General features: G+C 36.6%; 1 protein-coding gene across 9 annotated transcripts in view; it reads right to left on the minus strand.

The window, feature by feature from the left end:
* RGS7 (regulator of G protein signaling 7) overlaps positions 1-17,525 on the minus strand; it is a 266,491-nt gene that overhangs the window by 29,730 nt on the left and 219,236 nt on the right. For all 9 annotated transcript variants that reach the window (XM_051783806.1, XM_051783811.1, XM_051783809.1 and 6 more), the window contains 6 exons: positions 14,290-14,364; positions 13,125-13,223; positions 12,341-12,402; positions 10,709-10,819; positions 10,102-10,227; positions 1,775-1,961 (listed from right to left, as the gene is read on the minus strand). In XM_051783806.1, coding sequence (XP_051639766.1) covers positions 1,775-1,961; positions 10,102-10,227; positions 10,709-10,819; positions 12,341-12,402; positions 13,125-13,223; positions 14,290-14,364 — 660 coding nt within the window. The remainder of the gene's footprint in view (positions 1-1,774; positions 1,962-10,101; positions 10,228-10,708; positions 10,820-12,340; positions 12,403-13,124; positions 13,224-14,289; positions 14,365-17,525) is intronic.

Genomic DNA, 17,525 nt, shown 5'->3' on the forward strand with positions numbered 1-17,525 from the left:
AAACAAACAAAACCCAAAACAAAACAAAAACCAACATCAAAAAATCCAAAAAATTCCCAAACCAAACCAACCAACCAAATAAACCTCCCACTTTCTTTGAAAATTACTTTTTGCTGTATTAGAAACTCTAGAAATTATTCTAAGTGTCTTTCATTGGATTTCTTACACTAAGCGGAGAAATTCTGGTATATATTCACAACTTAGGCTGGTTTATTTAGGGAGTTTTTATTCCACTCCCTATGGAAGCAAACAGTGCATTCAACAGAGAGCAGAAAGTGGTGATAAGCATTAAAATGTTATTTCTGTACAAGAAACAGCCCTGTAAAAGCAAGAATAGATTAGGCTTAGTATTGTTAGTGGACACCTTAGTCAGGAATTGAGGCTGCTTCTGATTTAACACGATCAGACTATTTTTACTTATGTATCCCTCTCATTTGACATGGAGCTTTATTGTTCCCTATTTCAAGTCCAGAAATGCTTTTCATACATTTTTAACCACAATTGAGTGACCTTCTGGCTGCCAGAATGACACATAAGTGGTCTCTTTCTCAGCTGGCAGGCCACAAAGAGCCTGTTGCAGAGGCAGAGCCCTATCCTGACAAAATCCTGCCATCTCAGGTGGGACACTCTGTAGAGGTCCTAAAGCTTCAAGTGAGAACATGACAGGTGCAGCCTGCGCCCTTTTCCAAGATAAATGGCTTCCAGGTTCAAGTTTTGTTTGCTGAACTGGAGGAACTATGCAGAGATCTGACAGGAGGAAAAGTCCTGCTTACATAAAGACTGGATACTTCACAGCTTTCATAAATGAAGGAAAAAATGATAAGAAGAGAGATCTGGAAGTTGGTGCTGAAATTTTACTCCTATTAAAAAAAGTAAACTGGATACTGGAAAGGATTTTAATTGTCCTTTAGTGATTCAGCTGCAAAGACTTTTTTTTAAGCCTTTAGTCTTGCTAAATTATTTGTGTAATTTATGTCTTCTCTATATGCTGCATTCTTAAATCTCCAGGGGTTCGCAGATGCAAGGAAAAATTGTGTGTTTGGTTTAATGTACAATACTTCAAAACAGTGGGTATGACACAGGGTCTAATGAAAATTTTATTGTTTCTTCATAGGTTGCTATCCTCATAATGGAAAAGTGAAAATGTGGAAGAATTATTCTCCTTCTATTTAGGGCAGAGGCATGCTCCTGAAAAGTAGAAAGCCTCAATTTAATTCCCTTCTCTCCTTTGTGGGGCCTGTAGCAGCATCTCCTGACTCCCAAGAGGATGACCTAATAATCAAGCTGTAGGAAATTCTGCAGGGATGTGATTTCAATCTCTCCTTTTGACACCATTTCATTTTGCATTAATAATTAAATTTTCATCACTGGACTGCTGACAAAAATGGAGGATGATACCAGTTCTGCTACTTTTACTGTGAATCCAATTCTTTTCTATTGCTTTTCTCAGAAGTCTGCAAAGATGAAATATTAAGTTATAAGTTCACATGAAGCATTGCATTTAATACAGAAGTACTTCATTTTTAATTCACTATATGTTTTGCTCTATTTGAAGTCCACTTGAAGACTCTGTATCAAGCACAGAAGTTTCATGAAGAACTTCATATGCCTCATGAAAGAAAGAATGTTACCCATTTGCATCGCCAAAATGACACCGTAGGAAATAGGATGTTATCATTTAATTCCAAATATCTCTCTTTTTTTTTTTAATATAGAAATACTTTACTAGCCAATATTCTATTTTGAAAGTCTCTAAACAGGATTGCAAACTGACCTGAGCATCCTCAAATGTGTATCTTCCAGGGTCCTTCACATTCTGAGTGGTTTTGTCATAACTTTTTGAATCTAGATTGATAGCGCTGGGTGCACCCGGAGCAAGAAATTCTTGCCAGATTTCTTGGACGCGAGCAGGGACTTCACGGATAGGCCTCTTCTTCAGGTCTTCTACTGCTAACCAGAACCTATGGCACAATACAGCATCTTCACTTCCATTTCAGGAAAATCATTAATGAAGTGCTCACATTCTTCCTTGCTCTTAAAAAAGGAAATTAAGTAACTGAAGTTTTAATCTAAAACATGCTAAACCAAGAAAAAGCTGTGGTTTTGTGTTGGGATCAGCATTCTGTCTCAAGGCAACCAATCCACCTTAGGAAGCAATTATTAGAAGACTCTTCATGAGATGGATAGGAAATCCTTTATTACTTACGTATGGGTAACTTGCTTACAAGATTTCCATTTAGCTGGAATTAAACTGAGACTTCATTTTGGCTGAACCACAAGGGCTTATACTGCTTATAAAATGACTGCTTTTTGACAGTCCTTCAAAAACTAATAACTTATATTCTTGATATCTACATGAATCTCTGAGTCCTACTAAATTCTAAACCATACAACTAATTTTGTTACCCACAAATCATGCATGAACTGGAAAAGTATTTGTTTTGCTCATTATAATTTAATTTCTTTCTTTAGTATTGCATTTCTATGAATATTTTCGCTAAAAATGCTGAATGGAAGCACATATTCTCTCTTCTTTTCTGCTGCTGAGCAAACCAACATTGGGCAACTACATACAGTGCCGGCCGATTTGTTGTATCCTTCTCATTCAGTCTGGAGAAGGAAACTAAAACGGTCTTGAGCACTTTGTGATCATAGCTAGGTAGGTATAACCTTCATTTCATTATTTCTTCTATGGGTGTTCAGGCTCTCTCACTTCATGAAATAATTCTAAATGCATTCAGTATCCCGTGCTTAGGCACGGTGCAGACCGGTTAGTTCTCCCCCAAAGCTAAGAGCTCAATGAAATTGTGACTTTGTTAAACATGCAGTATATACCATCACAACTTCTCATTATTGTTCTGACACAGTTGATCCCACGAAACAGATAAGCTGAACCTTGAAATGATTTATCTGTGAAATCAGTTGGATTTTACAGGGCTTACAAATAAATTGGGTGCACCTTTAAAATGTGGTTTCACCCTGCTCACACAGTAAGATCAAACTGAGCTCTTTCAGCTGAGTTCAACAGGGATGGGACAGGAGAGAGGAATAGTGAAACTGCACTCAGACCCCACAAGGAAGCAAAATGATACCACCCTCAATCCAATTCTAATACAGTTATTTCAACGACTCTGAAAAGAGGATATAAAGCGTAGAAAACATTACAGTATTCCTACCATAAGACACTCTTCAATTGAGATAATTTACCTTTCAGGAAGCAATTATTCCTTCACAGTCCTGTTTTGAAACATCTTTGTAGCACAGGTGGAAGGAGCCCTTCCTTATTTCTCACAAGCCATTATGGTCAGTTTTACTCTACCAAGATGACTATTTCAGGCGTTTCTATACCCTTCAATTTTTCCATCTAAGACTCTCAGAGAGAGAGAAGCAATATTGTCCCAGTTTTGCAAATATATTAATAATGTAATAATATAAAGTGGTTTCTTCAAGGTCACAAAGGGAGTCTTCTGCCAATAAAAGAACTCCAGTTTCAAAAATTCTGTGTAGCATCACTTATATATGTGAACTGCAATGTGAATTGAACACAGTCCACATAGAGCCTGGGGACGTATCATGAGAATCTGATGGCAGTGCAGTAAGAATAGAGGCCTCATAACTCAAGTTTAAAAACTGCATAGCTCACAAACTCTAATTCAGTTCACTGTCAAATTTGGGCAACCTACTTTGGCTTCCTTAAGCTGCTTTCGATATTTGCATTTAAAAGCATATATCCTGCAGTGCTAACCCCTTCAAGTGCATCTTCTGGGACTGACTGATTACTTATGTCTTGAAGTCAGGTAAAAAACAGAAAAATGAAAGGGAAGGATGCTCTTTGTAAATACACATTTTCTACTACCCTGCAGACATCCTGAGGATCTAGCTCAAAGATGTCACTTTCTTGTTTGTTCCATTGCATCAATGTCAATACTTCTGGAAGTCACCATAAACATGCCTTAGAATGCTATTTTTCTTTGCAAGTAAGCTGTTTCCATACAGTGGGTTATACTCAATTATGGGGAAATAGATGGGAGATAAATTTAAATAAATTTAAGTTCTTTGCTTCCAGCATAGAATAGGCAGGTTGTATAGACATACACTTACAGGGTGAACACCGGTTCTTTGATAGATTAATTTTATTTTATCCTTTTAACAAGGGCATTCAAAGACCCTATTAAAAATGTTAGGTTTTAAATATACACACCTCTCTAAAAGTAGGAAGAAAATGCTGATTTCTCTGTTGTGTTATGTCTAGGGTGCTTACTTCACAGTCAACACACATTTTAAGATTTTAATCTACTTACTGATCTTTTAAGAAAAGATGCCTGCCTTCCTCCCAAAGAGAGTTTAATTCAATTATTCAAAGTTAGAAGATGTCAAAAATAAGGTTGCCCCCTCTTACATTTTCAAAAATAACTTTTCCAAATATCCCATGGCCTTCACAGATGAAGTTGACATGGAGTTTACAAAACCTCAGCTCAGGGCCTCAAACCAAAAGAGTTCCCTGTCCTTTTTTATAGCTCATAGCCTCATGAGCTGTGACCAGAGCAAGGGATGACTCCTGTAGCAAACAGCACACAGTCTACAACAATAAATATGTGTGAGGGTAGGACATAGCAGAGGGGGAACTGCATTTTCTGGACAATAACTTAGTGCTACTTTGTGAAAGGAACTAGAGCTCAGGATGGCTGCCCTCGGATGAAACTGTATCTCCTGTTGGTGGAGCTTTGCTTTTGCTGTGGAGACTTTCTACAGAAGATGCTCAGTACTGTTGGAACAGAGACCTGACTAGCTGGATGTAAACCTCGCTCCTGTTTTCTATCCCAGCATTTGGGCTGCCACACACCGGGGTACAAACCAGACATACAGCTAAATGAGAGTGTATAGTATATGGTAGTAGTAGATCCAGCCATATGAACTGGTAAAACACATGTTGCACGGTATCTGGGGATTATGTCCTCCAACTGGATTACTTTTAAAGTGATGGTGGCCTTGCAGGTAAATTGCACAGCTACAACACCACTTCTGTCCCATTAACTGACCTAAATGTCAGGTGCAGCCAACAGCAGATCCCAGATCAAATCAATCAGTTAAATTTAGCATATAGGGACAGAGAGTGAGAGAAAGGCTACAGTGATTCTCCTTGAAATGTGTGAGATATAGTCAGAGTGTGGTAACAGCAAAGTGGGAATTACATGGTCTTTGTACCCAGTGCATGTGACACAATAGGTCGGGGGACAGACGCTTCAGCATTTTCAGCAAAAGAAAAAGAAAGTAAAACTTTAAAAAGCTCTATGAAGAAAATCACCTAATATTTTTCCAGGGGCAGGAAACACTACTCCCTGATTCCTAGAGTCCACCTTCTTGCCAAGTACAACTTCAAGCTTCAAGACATAGCAGAGCTGAAGGACTTCAAGAAAATGACACAGAATAATCATTAGATCTTGCAACTAGTTCCTTCTCATCTAATCTGCAGAAATGGCAACATTGCTGGGACTTGGTATTTAAGCTTGCGTCTGAATGAGAAATAACACACAGGCAATTTCAGCTTTGAAACAGAGCCTCATAATCACCCGTGTGAAAGATAAAAATCACCAGTGCCCATATTGGGTGGGAAAGTGTCATCACCAGCACTTCTGTTCAGACTTGCAGGACAGACATCAAGGACAGTTAATCAATTTTCATTCATACTTTTTAACATGCAGAACTCACTCCTCCACCACCAGTGGAGAGAAATTTGCACTTGAAGTCATAAAGAGCGGTGATCAGTAATAAAGAGCAAAAAAAATTAAACAGATTGGGTTAAAAAGAAGACTTAACCTCTTGCAACATTCTCCCTTTTCCCTAGTAAAAGTACTGTAATGGTATGTTAAAAGAACAACCAGAACCACTGCAGTAAGTGAAAAATAAAGCCCTACAACCGGAACAGTTTTTAGGCAACACTGCAAATTTTTAGTAGTGTATGTGTGGGGTTTTATTTATTTTTTCTATAGAACATAACTGAACCCCCTGTCTCCAGTACAGAACATTTCTACAACAAGTTAATTAGATGAGTCCAAAATAAACATCTCACAAAATCTCAGCTTGCAAGGGGATGGTCAGAGAAAATTTATTGAGGGAAAACATCTAAATGTAGCTAACTCCTCAGTCCCTCTCTTTTTTTTCTGGACAACGAGAATGCAAAGTCTCTTTTCCCTACGTAGTCACGCAGCTAATAAATGGGGATCAAAGGAAGGGACAAGGAGTCTGGTGGCTTTTCCTTCTGTGCATCGTGGAAGATATCTTGTCACCACTCTCCCTTCACTAACCTAGGAGGTTTTTGCAGTCTTAGGGCTGCCTTGGAGATCACATCCACTGCAATACTACAAAATGATTTGGACAGGTTGGCAGGCCTGAAACAATTTAGATTGTTCGTGTTTTTTTAAAAAAGGCTGCATTTTTTTACAAAATAACCACTTGTGAGCAAATGTACAGTCAGTATACAAGTATTAACTTTCCAAAGAATCCTGCTGCATTATAGGCAAAGGAAGGATAAGGAGAGGAATACAATTTCCCACAGGGATGAAAGAAATTAGGTCTCCAGGTGCCATATTGCAGAAAAATTGATTTCAGTACCTCGCTCTGCTTGGAAGTCCTTTTCTTAGGGCTCAGACAGCCCTGTGGCCCATGATCCAGTAGTACTGGATCATGGTCAAACTTTAGTCTTTTGAATTTTAAACAATGGTCACCATTTTTGTAATAGGCAGTGAGAATTTCATAAATCTATTATCCAAATCATATGTTACTTTAGCTATTTGTGCTGTGTATTGAGCAGCACACAAAGCAATTCTTCAAAAAAATCTGCATAGTGACAAGAAATCACAAGTCATAGCCTGCAGAATGCAATCTGGTGTTAGCAAACTACAGTCTGTAGTGAAGTTACTGCACTGACAGAACTGCTTACACAGTTGCTGTGCTTTACAACACTCCTTTAGAGAGCAAAATACTGTTAATCCCAATTTACAGACAAAGAAAAAAAGCAGAGAGACACAAAATAAAGTGAAACCTGGCTGTATTCCTAATCATTGCACAATTCTTAGTTTTAACTCACAGCTCGAGTTTTTTCATCCATGTTCTGTTTCTTAAGATAGGATCTATATCCAGCAAGAACAAGATTCTCAGGCAATTTAGACACTCTCAGACCAAGTTAATGAAACAATAACACTGTGACTTTCAGCTATCTAAGACAATCACGCTTGAATGGAAATGGTGTATCTGGTAGACCTATCACTTCACATTTTTTGTATTTCTTTCACCAAAATGAGGTATAAGACACCTAATCTATTAATACTGAAGCTCCTGTTGTGTCTGCAGTCCCCACTGTATCCTGTGTACTGTGCTCAGAAGCTTGAATCCAGGGTCCCAGCTGTCTATCCAACTGTAGGTTTGACACTGTTTGTTGTAAATTTTATCATGATCAGATCTGTAAAAGGACAAGAGCCAGCTACTGATTTCAGTTCAATTAGTTGCAGTGGGAAGATGTGGGTGGAAATAAATATTTTTTCTCAAGGTGGTTGTCAAGAAAATACTTAGAATTAAAAAAATACCACTCAAAAAAAAAACCAAATTGCCATGATGGAGTTAACAGGAGAGCAAGAAAAGTGGTGGTGTTTTAAGGTTTATTCAGTGTAATGCTTGAAACCATCAAGTTTTTAATTTCTGTTATTGAGATCTAAAACATTTTGACAGCCATTACACAATAAGTTTTAAAAACCCAACTTTACTACGTGAGCCTGATGGTGGATTGATTTTACTACAGTTTGAGAACTTACAAACATAATTCTGAGCTTGTGAGACAGTTTTCCTTCAGTTAATTGTCACGGAAAGCACCCTTTCAGAGCAAATTTTAGCCCCTGTTTGGCCTTTAAGCCCGCCATTACTCTGATATTATATTTTAGAATTCCAATATAAGAATCTAGAGGGAGAGACAGAAGAGTAGATGGCATGTCAAAGAATCAGCTCTGAACAAATTTCTTGAGGGATTTTTTCTGGATCAGTCACTTGCAGTTTGCCTGTGGTTAGTGTTGTAAATAGGATTAGACGAAAGAGTTAGGGATTATGCGGGTAACAGTCTAGCTGGCAGAGAGACAAATTAATCACAGAAAAACACCAGAAACTGTAGCACACACTGGGCTCAATAGGTTCATGTTTGAACAGCTGCTCTGCATAACAAATTACCAGGATACTCTTTAAATAAAAAAAAAAAAATATCTTTCGTTTTCTTGGTATTATTCTGATTTTTAAAAAATCATTTTACCTGCTGGACTTCTTATTTTAAAAAAATAAATCTGTGTATCTGTGACTAATGAAGTCATCAGCATACACATACAGGTCAGGCCATATTTGTGATGCAAAATTAACGTCTGAATATGAACATGGTCAGCAACTTAGAGAACTCTATCTTTAATTATTCTGCTGACAAATTTAAATTAACAACAAGGAGATCTGTGCAAATACTCAGCATTTACAAATCAACACCAGAAATGTTAAATGCCTCCTTGTAAGATGCTACAAAGGTGTAATTCTAGTATGAATGGCTATGCTGCACCACTTCGAAGTGAGAACTGGCAAAGAAAAAATGCAGGTTAGGATTCGTCTGAGTTCTAGAATGTAAATGCAAAGAAGATTTTATACTACTTAGGTTATTGGTCAATGGAAAGTGAAACAACATCTGACAAGAAGGTGGAATAAAGAGAAAAATATGTACTATGTATAGCTTTTTATCTATAGAAAGGCAGTTATTAATCCTTCTGAAATAACTCTTACTGAAATATGACTTAGAACTGTGACAACAAAACATGCTATTAGCCAATGGATGAACCATTGCATTTTAAAATCAAATAATTATTCTTCTCACTTAAAAGTAAATCTGTAAATATACTTTTAAAAAAATAAACTATAAAATTTATACACCAAGAACATGTTTCCACTTTGCAATTAATGAGGAATTTGAGAGCTAGATGTCAACCCTACTTCTGTTGTGCCAGATCCACAAGTACTAGAATCTTGGTGGAGATTTTCAAAATGATCCCCAGGAACCTCACCAAAAGCAAAAGTCTGTGAATTTTACTTTTGAATTCTTTATTTATGTTTTAACTTTTTTCTTTTCACTTTACTCTTCTCATAATATTTGACAATTGTGGTGGGTCTGGCTGAGCCAGAATTTATTTCCCCATAGTAGTCCTCACAGTGCCGTGCTCTGCATTGGTAGCTAGAGGAGTGCTGATAACACACCCATGTTTTGGCTACTGCTGAACACAGCACTGTAACATTCCTTCTTCAATTGAGGGCGAGATCCTGGGAGGGGACACAAGTAGGCCAGCTGACCCACGCTGACCAAGGGGATATTCCAGACCACATGACTTCAACCCAGATATAAAAGCTGAGGCAAGGAGCAGGACCGGAGGCACTCATTGTCTCTGATGGCTGCCTGCTGACAACTGTTACGTGTGCTGGAGCCCTGCTTCTCAGAGAAGTGGCCGACCATCGCTGTTTGTGGGAAGTAGAGATTAACTGCTGGTTTCTGCTTTGTGCACGCGCATGCTGCTTTTGCTTTCTTTTTTTGCATAAATATGAACTGCCTTATCGCAACCCACGATTTGTGTTGTTTCCTTTTCCCACCTTACTCTCTTCCCTGTCCGGCTGGGAAGGGGAGGGATAGAGTAGGTGGGTGGGCACCTGGCATTCAGCCAAGGTGAACCCAACACACAATAAAAGATGCTGAACAGGCTTTGAATGGGTCAATGTTTTAAAACTGTTTAATAAGACGAGCTGAGAGAAAACCTCTTCCATGGGGAGTTTGACCAAATGTTGGACAGGAATGGAAAAGTATACTTCATGTGAGTCTCAGTTAACTATATGAATATTTTCCTCAGCCTGTATATGAAAGCAATTTGTATGAGTGGATTCTGAACGGTAAGGCACAGGAAAATTTTTGAAGGTACAGGAAAATTTCATTTAAAAAATAAAGAGAATGGTATCGGGAAAAAAAAGAAACAAACAAGCAACAACAACAACAAAAATATATCTTACAAACTATTTTAAAAAAAAGTACCTCTCATTTACCTTAAATTTTCTGAACTGAATTCTGACTCCAAGAATTTCAGAAACTGCTCTCTTCCCACAGGGTCTTTCAAAGCTTCATCCATGCCAAACCCCCATCGTTTCACCCTCTGCTGTCCTGGCTCTTTGCTACAGAAGAAAAAAACCAACAGAACCCAAAGTGAGCAATATTTCAGTATTCTAATATTCTGTGTTCATAATTTAGACTAAGTACTAAAGTTCAACCACAAGTTTCTCACCTTCTAGGTTGCTCATATCTGTGAAATATTCAGAGATAAGCAAACAGACTGCTAGTACTTACACAGGATGAAGGTAATACACGTCTTTACACAGAACAGTAAATACTTCCACCTAGAGATGTTATCGGATTTTAAAAGGTGTCCTTTTTTTCACCATACTAGAATCCTGTAAACTGGTTAATGTAACAGTTTACACAGATTTATTAATCCAAAGCACTTCCCATCTTACAAAACTGTAAAGCTGGAAAGAGCAAGAAGATACTGCATTGCCCTTCTACCTCAGTATTTTTCTGCAATACCTCTGAAATCTTCACATTTCCAGCAAGCATGTTACACCCCCTTACTACCAAAGAAGAAATAAAATTATATACCTTGCCTCCAGTTCCCAGAAAGTGGTGTCATCTGATATCCAAGGGTTTGATGGATCAGGGGGCACAAGAAAAGGATCATATTCCAAATACTGCTCTGTATAAGCTAATAGACTAGGAAAACAAAAGCATCAAACATTGTCATGTCAGGAGGTGTAGTAACCTGATCAAGCTACCCCAGTTAACAAGTTACCTTGCATCAGTTGAACCATGGTAACCATGTGTGCTACACTCAGAAGTTAGCTACAGGCTCAGGGTAAAATGGTTTTGCTAAAGTCTTTTAAAAGTGGATCTCTGAAGAAGGGGTGGCTCAGGTATATTAAGAGTTGAAATAAAATAGACTTCCCTAATACTTTCACGTTGCTCCTTTTAGGGCGTTAATTAGGCACTAACAAATTAAGTCAAGCAACCTCTTACATGCAGATCTGTTTTCATAAATGAACATGTTTTATACCCCTATGGTTTTAATTATCAGTTCCTTTAAAATCTGTTCTAAAACACTGCATGCCATGTAGGTCATATCTACGGGCCCTATACCTGCTAGGACTCCTTTTATCCTCTCTTAAAAACAATTAATATTTTTATTATTTCCTAATCCAATGGCACCTCTCCCAAGTTTAGTGTTTTCCAAAATAAACAGAATCTTTTTCTGAAATAATTTGGTATTCATTAATGGGTCTGACTCTATTAAACACACTAAAAACTTTGCTTGTATTTTCATAATTTACATCTCCCATGTAATAATTTACATCTCCTTATTCCTGTTTTCTGTTTCCTTTGGCCTTGTAACTTTTGACAGGTGAGGACAACTATTCTTTTTTTTCATTTCAATTCATATTCTATTGGTCAGCATTCTGTTTTTATGGCTCAACAAATGAAAATACTTAACCTGCCCTCTTTATAAATAAATATATGTATTTGTATATGTATGCATACATACACATATATAAGTAGACATACATGCACAAACGTATATGAGAGAATGAAGAACAATTTGTATTTGGCTTAGTTTCCTTTACTAAGCCTTAGGCAGCTGAATTTTCTGCAATTTTTGCTATCTGTGTATTTGATGTTTAAGATAGAACATTTGTTTTCTCCACCTCTTCTCTACATAAGTTGTAGTTAGTCTTCCCAAGGGACTTTTATTTGACAAATTAAATTTGCCAAATTTTGGTCCTATCTGGACAAAGATTCCTACTACTGTAGGAATCCTCTGACCCACACTAAGCTCAGGTTCATTTTTTTCAAGCAGTGACTAAGCTCTACACCAATCAGTTCCCTTGCTTTATCAGTGATTGCCATTTTGAAATAGCAAAACAATAACCCCAGACCAATTTCCATTTAACCTCCCTGTCAATGCAAGATGAAACTTGTGATCACTTGGTCACCCAGTGACTACTGGGTTTATCAGAAATGTATCATGGAATATCCAGGCCATCTTTTATTACTAAAAGAACTTCATACCTCCCTACTTAAAGTAAATTTTCATCAGTTATTTCTATGATATCTGAGCTCCCATGTCTCTTTTTGAAGAGCTATTTGCTCTGAAAAGCTCTTTGAAGCTATTTCATACTGACATTTTCCCAATGGTTATCAGTCTAATTGAAAAACCAGAAAATGTGACAATATACGTACCTCTCTGCAACTTTTGACATTTTTAATCTATGTCTGTCTAATTGCATTTGCCAATGCTTAATCTGCAAGAAAGGAAGGCAAAGAGTTTTATGAGTAATTTATTGCTTGAATCGATTTCTATAACTTTTTTTATTAGGGCTATAATTGAACCTTAATTTATCCTAGGGCACAGAAGAGAAATATATCAGAATTAAAACAACATTTCACCAGTGTAGTTCTAAAATAAATGGAATGTTCCATTAAAGAGAAAAGACAAAAAATGTGGCCAATATAAAATTTTCCCTAAAGGTTCATCAACAGAAATCCAATTAGCCTTTTTTTTTTGATATTTGAAGAGAGCTACTTATTCATCAGCCATTTACCTTCTCTGAATTCTAACATCTCAGGAAAGATTAACAAAGCTTTAAGAGTAGATAAATGTGTGAACCATGCATACATGGAGTGGTAAGTATACCCCCAAACCTCAAATTAGTGTCAAAAGGAAGAGCAAGCTGTCTACTGCTGAAGGGGCTAATGGGCTTAGCTATACAAAGAACCCACTCATTGGCCTGCTGCTCACTGCCTTTAGATGCTTAATGCAAGATACAAAAAATGTCAAATTTTCTCTCATTAGTTTTAATGAAGTTACATGCCTAAATCCATATATCTTGAAACAAAGAAAAGGTTTATTAAATGTTTGCTAGAGCTGTTTTGAACAACTTCCCAGTTAAAATAATTTTTGGTTTAATACCTACTTTCCTAGAAAGTTCATTTAAAAGTACACATTTGTAGTTATGTTTCAAACCTCTTGGTGTAGTTCATCTTCTGTGGGTGGCTTAGTCTCTGGTACTGGCGTGTGGGTAGGGCTGTGACTTCGAATGTCATTTTGTAAGCCATAGACAGACTATGCAAAAAATATGGAACAATGATAGTTGCTTTCAGACAATGCTTTCTACAAATATTCATAGTAACTGTGATGCTTTAGTAAATTGTGCTCAAGAAGTTAGCCAATATCATCTTTTTTTAAAGAAACTGCAATAAACCATGCACTCAGATAAAATTGTGCATGTATAGTTAGGTGTAAAATAAATACTCCCCAATTCCCACAATTTCAAAATACCATAGAACAAAGGATCTACTTTTATTATATCTCTATATTAACAGCATAGTAAGCATGGGGGATGACATTGAGAGATGCTGTTACAGTAAGTGGAGATGACTCGTAGTAGGAGTACCCTGAAAGGTAGACTATTGCACGAACTATTTAGATAACTCTCAAATTTGCAATTACTGCCTGGTAAATACAATAATCTGGACCTTTCACCACCATAAATAAGGCAAACTAAAATTTCTCTAAATCCACTTTCCTTTTTAAAACATACTTTTCTATAAGTCAACATGAAAACGTACCTCAAAGGAAGTACTTTCAAGTGGGAGTCAATCTACATTACTATGGAGCAAAGGATTTAAAAAGAAAGTTTTGAGACAATCCATCTATATATCCCTAGAGAAGTTACACTGATCATGTCTGGATCCTAATTTAGATGAAACTAATTTCCTCCACTATTTCTGGTCAACCATTTTGGGCACAATTGTCAAAGAGAGACACCCTTTTCATTAAGAGCAGGACAAGAACTATTATGCAGAATTTTTAATTTATTTTTCCTTAATTTCTGACAGAAACATTTTAACATGCTTTATTCAATGTGCTAAACAACATAAATGAAGCATGCAAAAATGAATTTTATTTTCAAAATCTTTGTATATTTCTCCAAAGTCTTATGTGATAGCATTTACTTAGAATTAACAAATTTGTTAATACTAACGCAACTAAGAGCTTATGAAATATTAACATACGTTCATGCATTTGCTCCTTGCAGCTGTAAGAAAAAAAATGCTTTAAGAAACTATGGAACTTCATGCTATAGATTTCCTCTACCTCCTGCTTTTGATATAATAACAGTACTTACCTTTCTTGTTTTATGTGGATTTCTCATTCTTGAAGATTTTTTTATATCCACTTCAGTAGTGTTTACACATCCAGGCTATTAAAAGAAAAAGAAAGGAAAGCAGAAGACTAAACCTGTGAAGGAATTCCATATCATTTTCATTGAGATACTCCTCTTCAGTGTGTAAGACTAAAAAATAAATAAACAGAGATGTATAATAACTTGATGTCCTTTTGCAGTGGTCCCTGTAGAGTCCCTATGGAATGAGGCACTGAAGACCACATGCTTAGAATGTATGACAATGTGAATTTGAAACAAAATAAATTCTCAAGAGAAGTCAATCACATGTTTCTGCTTTGGTTTTGCCAAGGAAGCCATACCTTGCATTACAGATATCCCTCTAAGTAGCACAGTTGACCTAATTAGACAAAATAAACAGAATTCTGCAATACTCACCTCAGCTGTGAACCTAAGGCTCCCTTCAGGAGCACCTGATTTTGGGTCAACTTTTAAAGATGATCTTCTTTTAAAAGAAAATGGGGAAAAAAGGTACCAAAATGGGATTTGTTTCTTCAGAAAAGAAAGGGAAAAAACCAAACCAAAACAACAAAACAGGCTTCTGCAGCCTAACCAGAAGTCTAAACAAAATGACTCTCAACACATCTGATTCGGCTTTCAGTGATTCAAAACTCTGTAGCATCCCAAAGTACACAAGTCCCCTAGTTTCTCCTAATTCATCTTCCTTTGACACTTTCCCCTAAGTACAAAATCTGTGCATAAATCTGTTCTTCATGCATTGCTGGAAACAACTAATAAAGAATGTTTTATTCTCGGGTGAGTTTTTCCTATTGATTTTAGAGGGATTACATTTGAGACTTAGAGCTGAAAGTACAAGTTTTTAGTGAAAGTAGGTTGTTGGTTTTTTTAATGGAAGTACCTAGATATCAAATTTACTTGCTCAACAACCTAGCTAAATTTATTATCACACTAATGATACAGCCTCTTTCTTCTTATCATAATGTAAAATGCTTGATGTGGCTGTAAATCTTCACAGACAAAATTTTAAAAATTTCTTATATAAATAGAGCCAAGAAACAAATAGATTTCATTAAACCGAGCAATGGTACTTTGCCTTTGGAAAATACTCTAGATAGATTGAGTTTTGAATTTTTTTAACCAAGTATTTTTTTAAATCAATAAGTTTTTATTTTAAAGTAATAAATTAATGTGCATTTGATCATATTTAATTTGCAGTATAAACAGTTCCTCATGTCTAAAATTAAAAATAGGCACTTAGATAATATTCTCAAGACTGCATATGACACTCCTATTGAGTTACATTTGTGAAGGTATCCTTTGAGCTTCTGAATGAAAATGGGAGTCTTTAAACTCCGAGTAACTTGCAACTCTCAAAGAAAAAGACAGGTTGAAAAATAGAAAATTCTGCATGATGGTCAATTTAAAGGCAGAAAGCAATTTCCCAGGCCAGTATACTGAGATATAAAGTTTTAAAAAAAACCCAGCGCATCTACTTTAGGATTACAGCAGCAGCTGGCAGTGAAGAAGAAGGGCTTTAACAACATCTACAGCCTTTGAATGTAACAACTTGAATAGCAGGCACACTTACATAAGGCACAAACTGTTATTTGTTCAGTTTTCAGTTACAGTTTGTTAAAAGCATGTCCTAAAAACGGAGAGGGGAAAAAAAACCACAAAAAAACAACAAACAACAAACAAACCTCATCCAAAGCCTCTTATTTTTAAAGATTTCGAGCCTACCAGCAGTAAATAGGTACAGACAGATCTTGCACCCTGCCTGGGTAACTTACATGCCAGAATTTTGCAGGCTGATGCTAGGGACACAAGAAATTCTGGCAGATTTTTAGAAATTAAATAACGGCAAAGCTTTTGTTGGTTGCAGGGAAACCCAACCCAGTACTGACCTACTACAGCACCTAGTGGATTCTTACTGAAACCTGGCTGTTTATTACCTCTCTGAAGTAAAGATGATATGGTATACTTCAGCAGGGGCATTCAGGAGAGGCTCTAAGGGCAGAAGCTTGACCAAGGTGTGACCGAGAACCTGACAGTAGAGCACCCGCAGGAAGGTAAAGGCCGGGAAGTATCAGGAAGCTTTAGGGCAAAAGGGAAGGAAGCTAAAGGGACTATCAACTACTCTGACAGCCTCAGGTAATGATAGGAGTTTAGGACATATAGGACTACCTCTACACAATACCACTCTCATAATTTGATTTATACTATATAACTGAAAGTACCTAATGTAACTGGGGCCACAATTTATGTTTTCTTCTCAACTGAAGTACTTTATTACAATTATTCTTAGTATGAGATGGAATTCATTGCTTCTCTGGAGCTGCCACACTTCATCTGTCAATATTTAGGAATAAATATCAAACATCTTTTCAATTAAAATAAACACAAAAGCTTGCATTATTTGAACATTTTGCTAAAATAACTCAGAGTCTTTGTGGGAAAACCTTTGCTGGACAACACTTCATTTTATTTGTATGCCCCCATTAACATAATAAGTATGTGTTTGGATACAATTATATCCAGCTGTGTTTTGTTTTTGTGTTGTTTTTTTAACTGGACTACCATAGTTCAAATAGTGAGATGCCTGTCAGAATGCTCTGCTGCAAGATTCCCATTTAGTGTGTAGTATATAATTTGCATACTAATACTGTAAATAGTTTTCAAACAGATTTCCTGGAAGACTTGAAATTCTTCTATATGTGTAAATAGAATGCTTATTTCTTTGAGGATTAATATTCTGTATGAGAACAGTTTGCCCTCCACACAAGCAGAGGAAAGTCTTGTGACCTTGTTGAAATTATCATACAGCAAGATCATAATTAGGGTAATATTTGGCCCTCATCTGTTTTTAAATGTCTGGGTGAAAAACTGTCATACATTTAAAGGAAACTTAGTTTTTTTCATCTATCTATTAGCATGTCCTTATCTGAAAGAACAAATGCCACTGTATTAATTTACATCAAATGATATGTCAGTCCAGTCATGATAAATTCAGTGCTGAGATAAACAGATGATGGTAAGTAATATGAAAAACCCACATATAGAAGATTTTTTGATCCCTACCTTAATTACTGGATAACAATATCAGTATGAATCCCAAGCAGCACAGCTTTCTATTGATGCTGTCTAGGAGGCTGCATAATAGGATTCAGACAAGAAACACAATGAAAGGAGGAAGTCTGGTATATCAGCAGAGGAGGTAC

Source organism: Manacus candei, unplaced genomic scaffold (genome assembly GCF_025592945.1).
Source record: "Manacus candei isolate 608988 ecotype Guabito, Panama unplaced genomic scaffold, ASM2559294v1 h1tg000017l, whole genome shotgun sequence".
NCBI classification, from domain to species: domain Eukaryota; kingdom Metazoa; phylum Chordata; class Aves; order Passeriformes; family Pipridae; genus Manacus; species Manacus candei.